Source organism: Erpetoichthys calabaricus, chromosome 12 (assembly GCF_900747795.2).
Source record: "Erpetoichthys calabaricus chromosome 12, fErpCal1.3, whole genome shotgun sequence".
NCBI classification, from domain to species: domain Eukaryota; kingdom Metazoa; phylum Chordata; class Cladistia; order Polypteriformes; family Polypteridae; genus Erpetoichthys; species Erpetoichthys calabaricus.
In genome coordinates, this window is record NC_041405.2 from 86,096,878 (window position 1) to 86,114,980 (window position 18,103).

Sequence of the window (18,103 nt, forward strand, 5' to 3'; positions counted from 1 at the left end):
GATAGACCTTGATTGATCTCCGCCACTCACTAAAACAAACTGCCCAAGAAGATGTGCTTATTAGTTCTCTTTAAACCAAACAAAATTTAGTATGATTTAAATGCAGATCATTAGTTCTTTTCAAACATAACACTACCATTCTTGTGCCACACTTCCAAAACCGTGCTGCATCTGTGTCATCACATAGTTAGACTGTTCACAGAGAAAATGTTATTAGAAAAATGTACCTGCAATTCAGTCTCATACTGATGTTTTTGCATTTTTTTTTGCAAAGGATTTACCAATAAGTACATTTTTTGCATGTTAATATTTTCTTATTTACAATTTGGACTTGCTTGATCTCTTTCTCTACATTGTTAGCCATACTCTTATTAGTTACTGATGGCCTAAAAATTGAACATCACTCAAATTTAAACTAGTGTAAAGTTATACATAAACCTTATAAACTAGAAATAGATTCAGATTTTTTCTTGTAAAATTTAGAGCTGAAATGTATGTTATTCTATCCTGTATAAAATTTAATGAATGGTACATGAAAATTTAATTTAAATATCAGTTTTTTGCTCTCCAGTATACTGCATAATGCCCAATTAAAATGTATATTGCTCCAGCAAATCGTCTGAAATTTCTACAAATCCCACTGTCATCAGTGAAATTAAAAACTTTTTGTATTAGGATGCATCAATAGAAGCAATTACATTCTTCTCAATTTTTTCTGTATTGCCTTGTAAAGGCTAAAAATTGTTATGCAGCGCACTTGCAGGCTGCAGAATTATTTCTGAGAAAAATTCAACAGTTTCAGTTATAAAATGTTCTTAATACATTTGAAGAATCTCAGTCTGCATGTAGTTTAAACTCACAAACTGCAAGAATTCAGAGAGATATATGTTTGTTTCATAATACCATTTCTTTCTGATTTCTTCACATGCTATTGAATGATGCTTATGATTTCTTTGTCTAAGGTTAATGCCATTTTATTGGAAGAGGTTTCAAGAGTTGGCAGGAAGATGCCAAATATCAAATGTTTAGCTGTTCATGCAAGAGCCCAAGTTGTTGTTAGGGTCATGAACACTGGAGAAACAAAGCCATTATTACTATCCTATTACAACATCCCTGTTGACCTTCTCATTCCACGGCTCTACAAGGGATTAGCTCTTGGTGTCCAAGACTTCATTTAGACGCTCCATAATCTCATGCTTGGCCCTTTGCATTCTTGACCTTGCCTGTGCCCTTTCTTTATGTGGCTGCTGTTTGGGGTTAGTCCTGGGAGAGGATGAAGGGAGACCACTATTATGCACTGTATTATTTTGTTAATCATCCTTGTTCAATGCGCAGACACCAAACTAGATTGTAAATGCAGATTGCTAGTGCCTACAGTTTAACTCTAGTAGAGTTTAGAAAGTTCTTTCAAGTAGGAATGACTGTGCAGGTTTAAATTTCACTGGTGTAACTCTTTGAATGCGTGTATATTTAATACTTTTAAAAACATTGTTTTAAATTGTTTAATAATACTTATTCTCTTTATATTGAAATATGTACAAACATTTTACAAATAGAAAATTAAGAAAAAAAACCATCAATTTATTAAATAAAATATTCCTGATGATGGCTTCCAAAAAAGGAAATTAAATTTGTACCGCTCTTACTTATATCTATATATTTTCCAGGCTGTTTAATGAAGATGTATAAAATCCATCAGAAGAATATCATTTTTCGTTTTGATAAAGTCTGCACAAGTTCCATTCACCTATCCATTTCTCAGTTTTAAATTTAGGTCTATCCTGGTTGCATTGTGCACAAGCCATGAAGTAATTATGAAGAGAAGGCCTGCTCATTGTGGAGACCATTGTACTTTTTTTTTTTAAACTTTTTGTGACCAGATCAAAAAGATCTTATTTTTAATATGAAATGCTTTACTGTAATCAGCCAAGGCTGACAAGAAATCTTTGGCTTTGACATGACAAAAGTTATTTTGTTAAAGTAAAATGAAAAACAAAATGCAATTAGAATATCAGAAATAAAACTACATACAAGGGTTTGTTTAACTTAACCAGATGAAAGACTATCAGCAGGAAATGTCAAGAGTCCTTGATGTACAATAATCTACATGTAACAGTTGTTTACTTCTTCTTTTTTTCTGTTCACTCTCATTATTTTAGAAATTACAAACTCTTTATATTACACATGTGAGCATCTTTACCACTAACTTCTTAATTTTCCCATTTGTGTCTATATAAGAAAATCTTTTTTTTTTTTTGCAAACCCACTTCAAACGTGCCACATTGAAAACATGAAGATAATCGAAGAATGATACTATATACTTGAGCGACTCCTAATTCAGTATAATGCAGTACATCCAGTTCAGGGTTCAAACTCAGTTTCTCCTTTTAAATTTTTGGCTCCAACTCCATAAAACGTTTTGTTAGTATTAATCCAATATAGTCTGAAGGCTCAACTCTCTTTTTGAATTATTTTTGAAAATGATGTTAACAGTTGTCACTGTGCTATGACATTAATGGGCTGTTGATTATGCTGTTCCCATTAACTGAATCACTTGTTGCATTAATGTTCTGGATGCTAGGAAATTTCTTTTACTCCGTCCAGTTGCCCTCTGATATTTTCTTATTGTTTTTATTTCTGCAATTGCCTACTTTCTAAAATTGTGAACTTTGCTGTTTTGTAATCATGCTTCTTTTGTATAGTGCCTTCTAAAGATACCTGCTTTTAATGTTATTATTTTAAAAATTGCAATAATTAAAAAGTGTATTATTTAACTTTTGGACCCAAACAATATTTTAAATGAAACTTTTTTTTCTGAAAGCTGTTGCTTAAATATATTTTGTAACAATCAAAGAAATATTTTGCAATTTAAGCTACTTTCTCTTGAATCCTCCATGCTTCATAATTATTACTAACACAAACCTGACTAAAAGGGGCTGTGGGGGACAATTCAGGTGCTTATTGAAATTTTTGAAAGATCTGCTGATTTTACTTTATTTATAATTTGCAAAAAAGAAAAGAAAGAAAAAGTGGAATTAGTTATTGTATACTGCATTGCATATTGTGTTATTTGGATAGTATTTGTCAATGAGAACATCTGAAATAGTAAAAGGGAAGTACAACTTTAAAAATACGAAGAAAAAAACACAGTTTAAAATTGCCATTGTATTGATTTAAGAAGAACTTTATTAATTTTGTAAAAACGTAATGTTTGGCTCTTTAATTTTTCGATGATATCAACTGCCAGATAGAAAACAATTCTGCTAAAGTTCTTAGCTACGTTTTTACGTTAACCGACAATTTGATTTCAAATTGATACAAAGTTTTTAAAACACTTTGTCAAGTTTGGCAGGGTAGATAGAGATTACATATAGCTAAAACTTATTCACAATTTGTTTTATTATTATTACAAATGCCATAACGTTCGCCTACTACATATTTGTAAACCGAATGCAGGCTTGTAACGTCTTTTGAATGACTGTTACAGACTCAAGAGAAAAGTCAATTGACCTCTATACATCTTCTAGTTGAGCCGAAATTCAGACCATTGCATTACAAAACACCATTGTAAAAACCTGCTTGCATTACCATTGCAGAACATCTGCTTGGCTAGATAAAGTGCACCACTTCAGTTTACACACTTGGGAACCATTACGTTAGACTCATATGTCAGCTTTGTGGACAAATTTATCAAGTTGCTGACACCTTCCCATATGCCAAGAAATTAAAAATGACTTGTGGTACCGCATAAAATGCACTTTCTCAAAGGACTCTTCATACTTTTTCTGGGAGAAAATACTAAGGGATCAATTATTTGATTTTTTTAAATTAACAAGTTAATGGTGGGAAATCAGCACAATACAATTGTATCTATGAAGTGTTACTATGTACTTCAACAGATTTGATTTAGATATAAAAGAGAAAAAAAAACAGATTGCACTAAACTAGTCTATTTATTAGAGAAGAAATCGCTAAAGAATACTTGCATAAAAGGTACCTAAAATATGTGAAACACTGAAACAACCTGTTTTTCATCTGAAACAACACTCGATCAATGCCAAATCGAAACCTAAACTTTAAAAAATTCTGTGTCGGATTCATTTTTTTCTAATAAGAAATGATATCTTCTTGTACATTATTGACCAAAAGCAGATAATTTGCTGAGTGAAGACTCATTAACATTAGCGCTGCCACTGATGCGCCTTTTCGTTTACCTTCATCTTCAGACAGTGCAGATAAAAAGGCGAACCAAACATCAGGTACAAAAATGCTGTGTCAAGTTACGTTACTGCTCTAGTTTAATTCAATTCACAAATGCATGCAATTTGCTTTTAAAATAGTCATTATATAGAAAAGTGATCTCAGACCTCGATTGTAATGTGCGAGCCTTAAAACCGACAATCTTGTTTAGTGTGTTAAGGAGGCAAAGAAGAAATATCGAAAACATGGTTTTCCTTTCCCTACACTGCCCCAGTGTAATTGGTAAAAATCCATTTTCTCTAAAAAACTACTTAAACATAAATGAATGAACATTTCCAAACTCTTCGCTGGCACTTTCGAAGGCGACCTATTACTATGCAAAATTTAAAGGATATGTAAATTCACTTAAAGAGTTGTTTTCCAGTTAGTTAATCCTGTTATTGACGAAAATGATAATGTGTCTAAAACCCCTACACCGCAACCCCCCACCAAATACCCCCAACACCGGATCGTTCTAGCGTTCTAGTGGGCTTACATGAGAATGAATCTGAAAAGGTATACAGGGTGTATTGCAGTTAATTGACCGAGGAGAGAATAGAAGTATTTATTTGGGGGATACGGCACAGTAGTTTAATAATAAATTCAAACGATTAGTGCATATTCAGCAATATATATGTATATTTATTTTCATTACACAGTATATTCCTGAAGTCGTATTGGTAAATCCTGGAATACGGTGATAGCAAAAAAGGCTTTCATGATCATTTTCTGTTTTAAATATGACGTCAAAGCTACATGTCTTTGGCGTCTTACTTTATTAATATATTTCAAGTCGTTCATTCTGTTTTATAAGAAACTATTACACCGTGTATATATGTAAATTTGAGCCCTTATAATATCATATACCTGCTATAAAAACTACACATGCGATTACTAGTTTAAAGTTTTAAAGCCATGTCAACGTCTCAAAAAAGAACCCACCAACACTTGTGGGATTTTATAATGGAGAAATAATATAAATTGAGAAAATCCATCTATAACCAGAAAGTGTACCTGGATTCTTTCTTTCTTTCTTTCTTTCTTTCTTTCTTTCTTTCTTTCTTTCTTTCTTTCTTTCTTTCTTTCTTTCTTTCTTTCTTTCTTTCTTTCTTTCTATGCAATTCACATGATTTGATTTGATTCTACAATAGGCTATATTATAAAGTTATATCACCTGTACTCACTGAAGCAACTTAGATTCATTATAATAAATCTCAGCACTGCATTAGTGTCTCACTTACTTTTTTATGTGGTTATAAATAATTTTACGAAATATGTTGTATTAGTAAATTTTGCAATAATATGTCTTGTAAACTGCATAAGAAACATTTAGAAAGGAAAATTTGAACAACTACCACATTCACATATTTCAGCATATGTCTGAATTTGTAGATAGTTTATTATAGTCATGACTTTAATCTAACTTCGTATACTTACTTTCAAAGTTACTTAAACATTTTAAGTTTAATATCTATCTATCTATCTATCTATCTATCTATCTATCTATCTATCTATCTATCTATCTATCTATCTATCTATCCGTTCAGCTTTAACTATTATTTTTATTGCAGAAAATGAAGATAATTCAATAATAATTTCCTCTACAGATGTAAACATACACAACAAAATGGTCAATATTAAATTAATACTTAAAGTGTATATAAGAAAACACTCCATATATATACTCTTAATGGTTACCTTAATGCTATAAAAGTTCATTCTAAGCTGCCCATTTTGTTGTGTACATTTTAAAGTATACTTTATTTTTTATGTAATTCTTAAACATTCTTAAAAAAATAAAAAACTTCAAAAAATATAAAGTCGAATGAAGGCCGGAGAATGCGGGGCAGGTGATATAGGCGTGAGGCAGCAGACACTATAGTATTTTTTCTGACAGCTTTTGAAGAACGTCTGGATGCGTCATAATTGTAACTTATGTGACTGCGTATTCATATACTTTGCATACATAGAGCGTAAATAATAATCAAATACCTTTATAATGGCGCTTTTATTATTTATATTGCTTTGTGACTATCTATCTATCTATCTATCTATCTATCTATCTATCTATCTATCTATCTATCTATCTATCTATCTATCTATCTATCTATCTATCTATCCGTTAGCTAATTAGCTTCTGAATATAAGATTCCGAGATTCCAACAACCTCATCTGATTTTGTTTTTAAATAAAATTCCCCCGAAAATCTTCATAAATATAGAATTTATATTTTGAAAAAGGAGAGGTTATACGTCTCAAAAAACGTCGCCTAACAAATCTTTGCTGTCCGTCGGTGTCTGCCCATTGAAAATACAGCCTTCGTATTCATTAATGCTCATAAGTTACTTTTCTGTCATGCAGTTCCGACGTAAATAATTGGATAAAAATGTATTGATATTACTTCATAAAGTAAACAAAATTCACTACATATCATATGCCACTTCTATATCTGTAATTGCATTTTCAAATGTCACTTTATACGTCTGTGAACGAGTGCCACTTTTCAAGCTATGAAAAATCTTTCACTTTATTTTTTGTGCTTCTAAATTGTCGCTTTTCACACTCAAGTATGAATTTAGGTTTATTTAATTTGTTATTTACGTTTGCTCATATATATATATATATAGGCCTATATATGTTGCATAATTAAGTGTCAAATAATGCAAAGAGTACACAACACGTGTTTCGCCCTTATTTGGGCTCATCAGGCGTGCACACTCTACTACTCTCCTTGTACTACTATCTGCAGTCGTTAACGTACATTACTATGTTTTAATTATTTGGGAACTGGACTTTTACTTTCTCTCTTTTTTTAAATTTTCGATTTAACACCGATGCCTCTGATAGATAGCTCATATGCGTTTTCAGCATATATAATTGGAAACATGTGGGGTCAAGGAACTTACACTGCAGTACAAGATTATACATTCTAAAGCAGGTAACCTCCTGACGCTCTGCAGAAGTTTATTGTCGTGAGTCACTGCCACTAAGCAATTTGGACCCTGGTTTTGTTGAACACATATAGTTCATTGCGTGACAAAAAGGCGCCTGGAACCTACTTGTATTTATCCTCTTAGAGAGTGCTTCTACTTAACGAGCAAATGCTTTGCCACAGAAGAGGGGGAAGGGTTGGGACTTTTGTCATCGATACAGTGATCCGGACTTAATTTTTAAAGCAGTCAATTGCGGTTGTGTCTGACAAACGACAAACTGATTATGTCAAGTTCCCATTCTTTTTTTTCTTATTTTTAAATAAAATTGATTCGGATAAAAAAATTGAAAAAAAATCACATAGCAAGTTGATTGTTTAGGTTTTTAAATTTACATAATATCATGCAATACTCTCAATGTGAGGTTCGATATAACCTTAACATAATTTGATTTACTATCTATAACACCCCACCAACCCTCTCGGCCCAAACCTAGTCTCATTACGTTTGCTGTAAAAAAAGTGCTTCATAACCAAACAGCAAAGTTTGGGAAGTACACCGGAAGATAATTATACAATACATGTTCGAAACATTATAAATTACAATGCACAGCCACTCAGTTATCAGTACTGCGAAGTCAGAAAGGGTTTACAAAACTCGTTTTCACCACGTGATTGAGATTGCTTTGTAATCCCTTGAGAGCACAGAAGCGCAGCTCTCACAAAAGAACCCTCCGTTCTTAAAAAGATGCAGTTGTGTAGTTTTCTCAGCGCCAGCATATCTCCCGTACGCCGAACTCTACTGTTCTCCTGGTGAAGTAGTTAAAAAAGGACGCGATTTTTTCGTCAAAATTGCAGAAGTTTTCTATTTTGTCACAGTGGGGGTCCTCGGCGCCATTATGTGACGTAATGGAATTCGTCAAGAAGAACTTATTGCTCTCGACAACACAGCAAAACACGCTTGCGCAGTAGGAGTGTCCTGGGGTTTTAATCAATTCTTAATACTATTTGTATTAAGATGTGGGGGAGGGGCGGTTGTGGGGGGTTGGGAAAGATGGCGTGCACAATTCACAAGATATGTTTTTTTTTTTCTCCTCGGCTTTATGTGTACTTCCACAAAATTAAATGACGCCCTGATTTGTGTTCAGTTTTAATATGGTCTGTGGCATAAATATATAGTCGTTTATTTACCATCATTGAAACGCATAGTAATTAAAATGGTTAACGTTATTTTAATCACATATTTTTAATGAAGACCACAAAGAAAATAAATAATTTTAAGCTAAATTCACAAACTGACATTAAAAAATCATGAGTAAACTCTGCAGAATCTTCGGATACATTATTAATTTTATTTATTATTGATGTTTTATTGTTTATTGATAATGTGCAGAAAAATGCGGATTTTGTTAACTACAGCAAAGCATTTGCGCATATTAAGACTGTTACTCAGACCTGAACTAAAAAATATTAAAATTAAACCGCCGCCTATTGGCTTTCACCGTTTCAGTGTGACTGTGGGTTACATTATAGTCGAAAACAATAGTAATGTTTTTTTTTTAATATCAATTAATATCCCATTATTTTTATCATCCCATTATCATTATCATAAAATATTTAAAATGATACTGTATTGCTTTTAAAAAAAACTATTTTTTTACAGAAACATTAGATGTTATTCACAAGCACACTAACAGCTTGCGTAAATATCGAAGTTTTTCTATTTTCAAACTTAGAAAGCTTTCCCTACTAATTATGTACTTTCATCTATCTTTTAACGTATACTCCTATACGTATATTGTGTGATGTGTGTAAATCCGAGGCCCATACATGATCACAAATGTATATTTGCGCAGTTATGAAACTGAATCCAGTCATTTTCTGAAACATTTATAATTTTCCGAATAATCTTGAATGCATTTTAAAGGTGATCATAATGTACATGATGTGATTATCTACATTGGTCTCACGTGTCATAAATTTGACTGAAACACCAATTTATTGATATGATGAAAAATGCATTCACTGTCTTCAAAATGTGCCACAGTGTAGCTTCTATACGGTGAGATCCTCGAGCTCGGAGACAGTTAACTTCAGCAAACATCTTTTTTTTTCTGTTTAGGAAATGAGCAGCTAAAATGGCGTCTTTCCTGTGTCAAGTTCAAGTTGGTCACGGATCACTTCCTCCATGGCAACAGTGAAAAAAGTATTTTGAAGTGGATTGTCTATACGTTTTATTTTATAAATAAATAGTAAAACTTTTTCACTCAAACCTTTGTGAATGCAAATCTTACATTTCAGTTTGATTCCAAACCAGCACCTGTTTCTTTCAATGATAAAGTGAACTGAACTGCTCAACAAGTATACTGTCATAATAGAGATTACACAGACACGTGCAAAAACAAACGATGACATTAGAAGCACTCAAAACTCCAAACAGACCATCTCTCCATATGATACTTGTTTTGACCTGTGCCATTTTTCCCCATACCAAGAAGTCATTTGTTAATGTGCACTTTTGTATTTAGCGACAGATCTTTTCTTTTTCTTATTATTCACTTTATTTGTTGTCAAGATATCTGAGCGAGTAAAGTGTGAGTGCGTTCATTTTACATTTTTGAACAAGTAATGTTAGGACGGGGTAGATCGATACGACTCTTCATGATGTAATAATATTTCTTCGACATGCCAGTGTTCATCACAAAATAGAAGATCATCACTCCCAGACATTAAAAAACACATTTTATAGTATTGTTACAAACCCGATATTTAACGCATTTTGTGCTCTTCTTGTACATCTAATGTTTTCGTATTTTGTTGAATTATTAGTGACATCAGAAAAGTTGTAAACGTAGTCATCCTTAGAAGTCATCATGACTCATGCTTTTTATTACAGCAGTGTTAAGGTTGCAAGTATTTTATCCTAACATTTTCATACAGTGCACCAAAAAACAAAAATTATAAGGTGAGTGACTCTAAGTCTGCGTGGGTACTTGATTTTCACGTGGAGGTAGACTAACTTCTCTGATCCTAAGAGTGGTCCTTTGTGCACGTCAAACCTCCAGCAAGCATGTGTAAGTAAGGTAGAGTATAAATTTTCATTTTCTTACACTTTAATTAGTAATTTTTGTGCCACAGCAACCATCTGCAATGTTAAAGCAGTCCACATGATAATTTTTTGAGAAATTTAATGTTAAACTGATTATAACAAAAAAAAAAAAAAAAAAAAAAAAAACTGTACATAGTCTTGTTAGAAAACATTTTCCATAAATATGATTTCAGTTTCGGATCCTATGCCGATAATTAAATTACAAATTGATAAATATGGCATCATGGATATGTATTTACAAGGTTATTACAAAAGGCAACGATACTGTATAATTAACGGTCACGATCTTACTCTAATAATACCACATTTCCAAGCAGAAACGTACATCAACAACAGAATCGACCCCATCAAACAAGGAATACATTCACGGGTAAACATTTGTCTGATCGTTTTTGTTTTCCCAAGTACAAGAAAGAAAAAAAATACTTTGGCACGTTTCTTAAGACTGTGTGAAGTTGAACAATCATTTTCTAAGGCGACACGAGTATATCACCATCTTAACATAGCATGAAAAATTCTTCCTCGTAAAATCCCTTTCGATAAAAAGAACAAAAACAATAAAAATAAAAATCTGAAACTAAAAGGAAACCTTTCCTTTTTCCTTAAGGAAAGGTATATATATTTATATAGATATATTTGATATCTATGAGTATATATATATATATAAATTTTATTGAATCCTGAGAAAGGACAAGGCTTGTCCGGAACATGACGACTGCCCATAAAACAGAAATGTTCTTCTTCTGTGCTTTCCACTCCGATTATCCTTTCATTCTTGTATTACTCTGTTGCGTCATTTTCAAATCTATTATGCTGTTATTTTTGTTCAATGTTCCGGTTCAGGTTTCCTTTAAGGTTTGGTCCGTTTCTGCGTCTGATTAGTTGTGTTCAGACGTACCATTCGTTAAAATTGGGAGGGAGTCCTTCATTGTGTGAGGCGGTGTTTTGAACCGCAGACGGCGGAGTTTTTGTTGGGTCCTCTCCGCTTGCAGATACTAAAGCGGGTGGGGTGGACGACTCGTAGCCAGAACTCGCTGCCGGAGAAGATTCCGAGCCTTGAGATTCATGAACCTAAAAGTAAAAAGAGCACACACACACATATGACTATCATTGTACAATAATGACAGAAGTTACTGTTATATTTAAGCTTTTGCATAAGGGCGCGTCTCTTTGCATGCAGTTATTATTGACCATTTAAGCCGAAGGCACTAAACAAAACATCGAACGCTTCATAAAAAAGTTTTATATTTATTTTTGGTAGTTTACGAACAGGCACACAAATGTAAAAATTGGCCAATAACTTTCATTATAAATAAATGTAACACTTTCTTCTTAAAAATTAAGCTAAAGTTCAGTCAAACAGCAGTAATGCTTGAATAAAATGCTCACAAATAATGGAGAAGCTAACAGACTTTTATAATGTCCAATTAATAATCTAAAGGCATTGCTTGTTCCAATTTTCCTTAAAGATTTACAATATAGTGCTTTTTTTTTTTTTTTACCTTTTTCTAACACAGTGTTTTAAACACCTACTATTTACTATTTCAAATAGCTCCTAACTTAAACCCTATCATGTAGTAAATTCAGATTTGAAATGTAAGTAACAATATATGCCTTTATCTGAGAAACAGGTATCATTATTGATATATGGGTTACGTAAGAGCAACAGAAAAATCAAAGATGTACAATGACCATCCCACTCCACCCCCACCCCCACCCCCACTTCGAGCTGTAGTTGCTTTGAAAAGCAGTAAATAAACAGTTAATTACCTTCATGTGTTTCCTGAGAGAACTGGGGTGCGTGTAAGACTTGTCGCACACTTTGCAGATGTATGGCTTGTCTGACGTATGTACATGCATGTGCTTCTTTCGGTCACTACTGTTTGCGAAGCGCCGGTCACAGCCCTCAAACTCACATTTAAATGGTTTTTCACCTACGAAGAAAATGGCATAAAAATAATTAAAATCATGCTAAAATATTTCTCAGCATTAAGTGTATTTTTTCAGCTAAACGGTAAGATTACTAATGACTCATTTCTTACTAAAAAAACAATGTATACATCTTTTCTGATATAATAACATTAAATATTTTCAAACTATGTTTTATACATTTTCGGTAACTTTTTAACATCCGTTAGCGTTATGCAGTGAAAGGGTACAACATACAGAAAACACATCATAATAATTCTCATAAAAACTACTTTTCTTTAAATCGACACTCGCTTAAACATCTCTAAAAAAACTTCTACTTCTTCTATACCCATTTAATTTTGAAGTCTGTCACCCTACAAAAAAACTAAGGAAGTACTCTAGTAGGAGTATGTTTCACTGGTATTAGCATAACTAACTGAGACAAAAAGGATATTTACCAATTTACACATAGTTATCAGACTTTTAGACTGAATGGTTAAGTTCTTTGTGAGTTAAATTGCCGATTTTCTAACAAGAGCCAACTATGATAAAAACGAAATTCAGTTCAGATGATAAATTATTTTCACTGCACTCATTGAAAGTTTACACCTCGCAAATGGAATAGAACAATTTTAAAATAAACCCTAGCCCCATCCCTTAATTATAGATATTCTTGAATTAAATCTTTTATCTTTCTAATTTTAGTAAACCTTTAATACTTTTACACACATTTTGCAAGGAGTTACGATTAACGTCTTGAAAACTTTGTCCGTCTATATCACTGCGCTGAATACCTCGTTCTAGACCTAAATAACCGTTTTCTGAGGATAGTTAACATGTCCGGTTACCTGTGTGTGTTCTTTTATGTATTTTCAAATTTTCTGATCTTGCAAATATCTTCCCGCATCCAGGAAAAGGGCATGGAAAAGGCTTTTCCCCTGTATGTACCCTTATATGATTCACCAGTTTGTATTTGGCTTTAAAAGATTTTTCCTTCCCTCGGACAATCCTCCCAGTAACAAATGTGGTTGCTCTGCTCTGGACCCCCGACGTGCTCCATGGAGACATGCGTCACCAGCTCATGCATCGTGCTGAAAGTTCTGTCGCACGTCTTTTTGGTTCTGTTTATATGGGTTTCGTCTATCCATTTGCAGGACATTTCTTGCTTGATGGGCTGTCGCATATACCGAAAAAAAGCCCCTGGCCCATGGTGGCTTGGTACATTCATTCCCATATTCATGTTTATCGGGTGATTATAGTTGTGGAGCTGAGCACTTCCATAATGGTCCGTCCTAGGACTCGCGACTGGTCGGTAAGGGTCAGGTCTCCCGAAAAGGTCCCCACGTAAACCTAGATGCATTTGACTGTTTACCATATGTCCGTTTGGAGAGTTGTGACTGGCGGTTTGTTCGTGCAACCCTGGAAATAAAAGATGCCCTGGGTTATCAGAGATTCCTGGAGGTCCATGCAGGCTTCCCGCTGAAGGAGCGAAGAGCCCATGCTGCGCTGTGGCCGCAGATTCTCCGATGCCAGCTGCGCGGTTTCTAAACAAAAACTCTCTCGTGGAGTTGAATGGTCCGCCGCCATAGGAAGCCACCTGGCCGGAGTGGTGGTGACCCAGCGCTGCGGCGTAGCCTGATGTGACCTGCGGAGTGAACGCGGAGGTTTGACTCGAAGAGATGTCGTGGGCGACGGGGCTCAGTTTGAAAGAAGAGTCTCCAAAAGGATTTAGTCCGAGCCCTGCATCCCTGTTGCTCATTTCATGGTGCCGCGGCGTCCCGAAGCCCCCAACTCCAAGCGCTGAAAACTGCGGACCGCTGTCAAGCAGCATAGTCATTGTAAGAAACTTAAAAGCAGTAAGATGAAATAAAAAATATAACGTAGAATTTCAGAAATAAAGAAAAGAAAAACAGGCAACCGTTATTGTCTTTCTTGTAATGTTAACAAATCTAAAAAGAGCCTATTCATCTACAAATTCTCCCTGTTGGTAACTGGGGGAGCAGAAACTCCCGCAAGTATGATCCTTAAGAAAGAGGATCAAACTTTCCCCCCCTTTCCAAGTGAGTGATGTCCTTGGACTGATAAAGTCAATCACTCACCCCTTGCACATAAATGAACTCAGGAGGCAGTACAGCGATAACCAATAAGAGCAGAGCCCCTTAGGACGCACATGATCCACTAGCTGAGCTGCGATTGGTGAAGTCGCCCTTGATTGGCAGTGTTTTGCATTGAAAATGGCAGTTCAACCCAGTTCTTCAATCTGATTGGTCAATCAAGGCATTATTCGCAGGTAAGGCTTCATACGCGATCTCATCTAGCTTGAATAATCGTGGCTTGTTTATTTCCCCTTATTTGAAATACTCCACTTATTAAAAAGTATAAATACTTATTGTGTATAGAATATGAAAAATATTATTTAAAGTATTATATTTTAAAGCACTTTGTGCGCTGTCCATCATGGCTGATTTTTATGTATTTAAATACATCACCGAAGAAAAACTGCATGAAAGCAATATATCTTACCCAGCTTCAAGCACGTTATAAATATATATATGAATAATAATACATTTATTTCTTATTTGCTCCTTTGGGCCATTCAGTCCATCGAGTATCGGTTTTAAGTTTCCAGCCCCTTTAAAGTAACTGACTCACTGCGGTAATTAAAGTATCGTAGGTAGATGGGTACGTCTTTGTGGTAATCCTTTTTTTTTTCCTTTTTTCCTTTTTGTTGAAAGAGAAGAAAGTTGTTTAAAATAATCTTGTTTTTTTAACCTCTTGGTTGAAATTGAAAGCAATGAACATTCTTCTGTTCGCTATTATTTCGCAAATCTTAACATTTAAACCAAATATTAATTTAAAAACAAATTATATTATCTAACAACAGTTACACATTAAAGAATGAAATACGGTGATAAAACAAATGTCTGCTAATGTTCTTATTACTTGGAGCATCGGTTCAAACATTTTCGAAGCTTGTTTAAAGTCGTTTTCTTTTTTCAAGCATCCGATTGTAGGACGAATTCTTGCTTTCTTGTGCTACGTGGGAAGGGGGTGGGTGAGGGTTCATTTTCTCCCAAAAGAACGATGGGGTGTAGAAGGAGAAAATAAAGGCCAGAAAGAAAGATGGCAGTAATTGTAATATCCCGAGATTTTGCTTAACAAAAAAAAGTCGAGCTATTGAGCATGTTTCAGAGGACTGCCGCCGACTCTCTGCAGGAAACATAAAATCTGATCAAGTTCAGAGACGCGTTTAGAGTGCACCAAGCAGTGCTTTATAACTTCAGCTCTTTCACATGCTTTCCCCCAGTCTTAGGAAAGACTTTGCAATCGTCATATTAGAGATTTAAGAAGGGAAAAATCAAACCGATACTCCATTTCCAAATTCATTCTCGTCTGTAACGCTACCGCTTTTCAACGCCTTTGTCAGAGAGTAAACTGTAAAGTTGAGAGGTGAGTTGTTTATTGCTTTTTCATGTTCTCTTCGAGTTAAATAGTATAGCGCTCTAAGAGCAAGTTTCATATTAAAGATGTGACGATTAGCAAACTCTTGAGGAGCGGCATTAAAAGACGGGTAAGATATTTACAGAAGGTTTCTTTATTACCCCACAGTGCTGGACCTTTGTTGGGAAAGGAAATACCAGCCACCTCCACGGTTTGATTTACAATGCTGTATATCAAATCGTCAGGAATGGAAAATATATTAACAGCTATGCAAGATTTGTCATTTTTAAACTTTCAGAATCCGACTACCTTGGGTCCAATGATGATTTAAATGAGCAAGTCACATTAAAACAGATATGTCGAAGCAGTGTAATTTGAAAAGAGTAACACGTTCATGAGACATTTTAAAGATGAGATTTATGGCGACCTTTTTGATCTTACACTAGTGACAGCTATTAAAGTTTTTCAGAAGCTTTTCTTCACCACTTTTTATATTATATTTCTTCTATAAAACGCAGCTGGAATGTTACATATGCCGGGCGATATGCAGTGTAAAGCAATAGCGGTAAGATAATTAATGAGCAAGTAGCACGTGCGCTGTTGTCTATTTCATTCAATTAGCTCATCAGCCGACTATTCTGCTGTATACTGTCTCTGAAGTTGCCGACTTGGGGCCGAATAAGGCGAATGACCTTTGACTCGTGAAGGGCCTCAAGTTTAGTTCTAGGTTACTGTCTTAAAAAATAATTTAAAGCAACTGTCAATAATCGAAAGCAACTGTCGTCTCAACTCATTGTATATGAGATTATTGCATATCATAAAAAAAGTTTATGTTTAGAAAGTTCTTGAATTTCAGAAGCATAAATTCAACCAGATGTCTGGTCATAGAGACCATGAAAAAAACAAATACACCAAAACCCCCGCCCTGCCCTGTATAACTCCCCCTTTCTCCCCGCCACACACACACATTTCCAAAATATTCAGTGAAAATAGGTTCAGTTCATTTTATAACCTTTTTGTCGATCTTATTAACTTTCCGGTAAAGCTTTCAACACGCGCATCTGGAACATTATTTTATGCTGCTTAGGGCCTTTGTTTCACTTGCAAATGTTAAACACATGGATCTACTAACTGTATGAAAACAATCCACCTTTTCCCCCATTTCTGTTAAAATCAACAAATAAACAAACAAATTACATGTGCATATTTTTCCCCTTTAGTGCTTTTATTTTCTTTAATGTTACATCAACTCTTTTTAGGGTTTACATATTTTTATATCGTAAGCAAGCTTAGACAATATAAATTTCTAACGTATACATGCAAATATAACACGCAAAATTAATAAACAATGACAAAACTGTTTTAATCTCATACTTCACTTATTTGCTGTGGGTTATTGGGCAGTGAGAGCAACGACAGAGTAGTGTTTCAATCTAAAACTTTTTATTGGGATGTAATAAAGAAAGAGTTACAAGTTACGTAAGTAGCAATGAAAATATAAATTAAAATATCTCTCTCAAGTTCAAACATAAATGTGCTAAATGATTCAAAATGTATTAACACCCCCACACACCCCCAAAAAAACACACCCACACACACACCACAAAAAAATCTTGTCACTGATTAAACTGTACGTTCACAGTTACGTTTGGTTCAAGGTTCTATTCCATTTTCATCTAAAAAAATATTGAAACGTGAATTCCAAATTATTGTTGTGGCGTTGAAGATCTAAGAAATTTATTTTATTACTATCGTATTTTATACGGTATCCACACACACGCACACAGACACACACACCGTGTATTTATGTTTGAGTGGATGGATCTGTGTGTTAACCATAATTATGATTTATGCGTGTTAATGTTATCATTCCATTTTAAAATTTCCATTTTAGTAATATTGACTGCACTGAAAACCAACGTATGTGTTCATGTGTCACTTGCTCTTGTAAAAGGTATATCACATACTCTATGAATAGCAACATTTTGGTTTTCTGTTTTCAGGCATGACTGTTTTTGATGCATAATTATACTCTCATTAATAGAAGCCTTTAGTTAAACTTTTATGTTTGTTTGAAACACCATATATGAGAAATATAAAAGCAACATACTATTGAGTTGCCCAGCCAGCACTTACTGAATAAATGTGACGCTAACTGCTTATATATATATATATATATATATATATATATATATATATATATATATATATATATATATATATATATATATATATATATAATGTACATATATAGATAGAGCGTTCCAGTATTGTTATTGTGAGTTACAGATATTCAGAATCAAATTAATGATGTAATGATGTGTTATAACACTCCTTTTCCATTGTGAGATCAAGAGTTGCATAGTGGATAAAGCGAGTTCAGAAATGTATTAACATAACAATTACTGCTTATTGCAATAATACAAAGGGTTATTAATATATTGACACTAAATTATAAACGTAATTATTATTAT

At 34.0% G+C, this 18,103-nt stretch overlaps 1 protein-coding gene across 1 annotated transcript; it reads right to left on the reverse strand.

The window, feature by feature from the left end:
• Window positions 1-10,339: 10,339 nt before the first annotated feature.
• zic3 (zic family member 3 heterotaxy 1 (odd-paired homolog, Drosophila)) lies at window positions 10,340-14,290 on the reverse strand. The gene is given in 4 exon segments (XM_028814652.2): window positions 10,340-11,348; window positions 12,048-12,211; window positions 13,037-13,178; window positions 13,180-14,290. Coding segments are annotated over 4 exon segments (1,335 nt in total). The 5' UTR covers window positions 14,026-14,290; the 3' UTR covers window positions 10,340-11,165.
• Window positions 14,291-18,103: the final 3,813 nt, after the last annotated feature.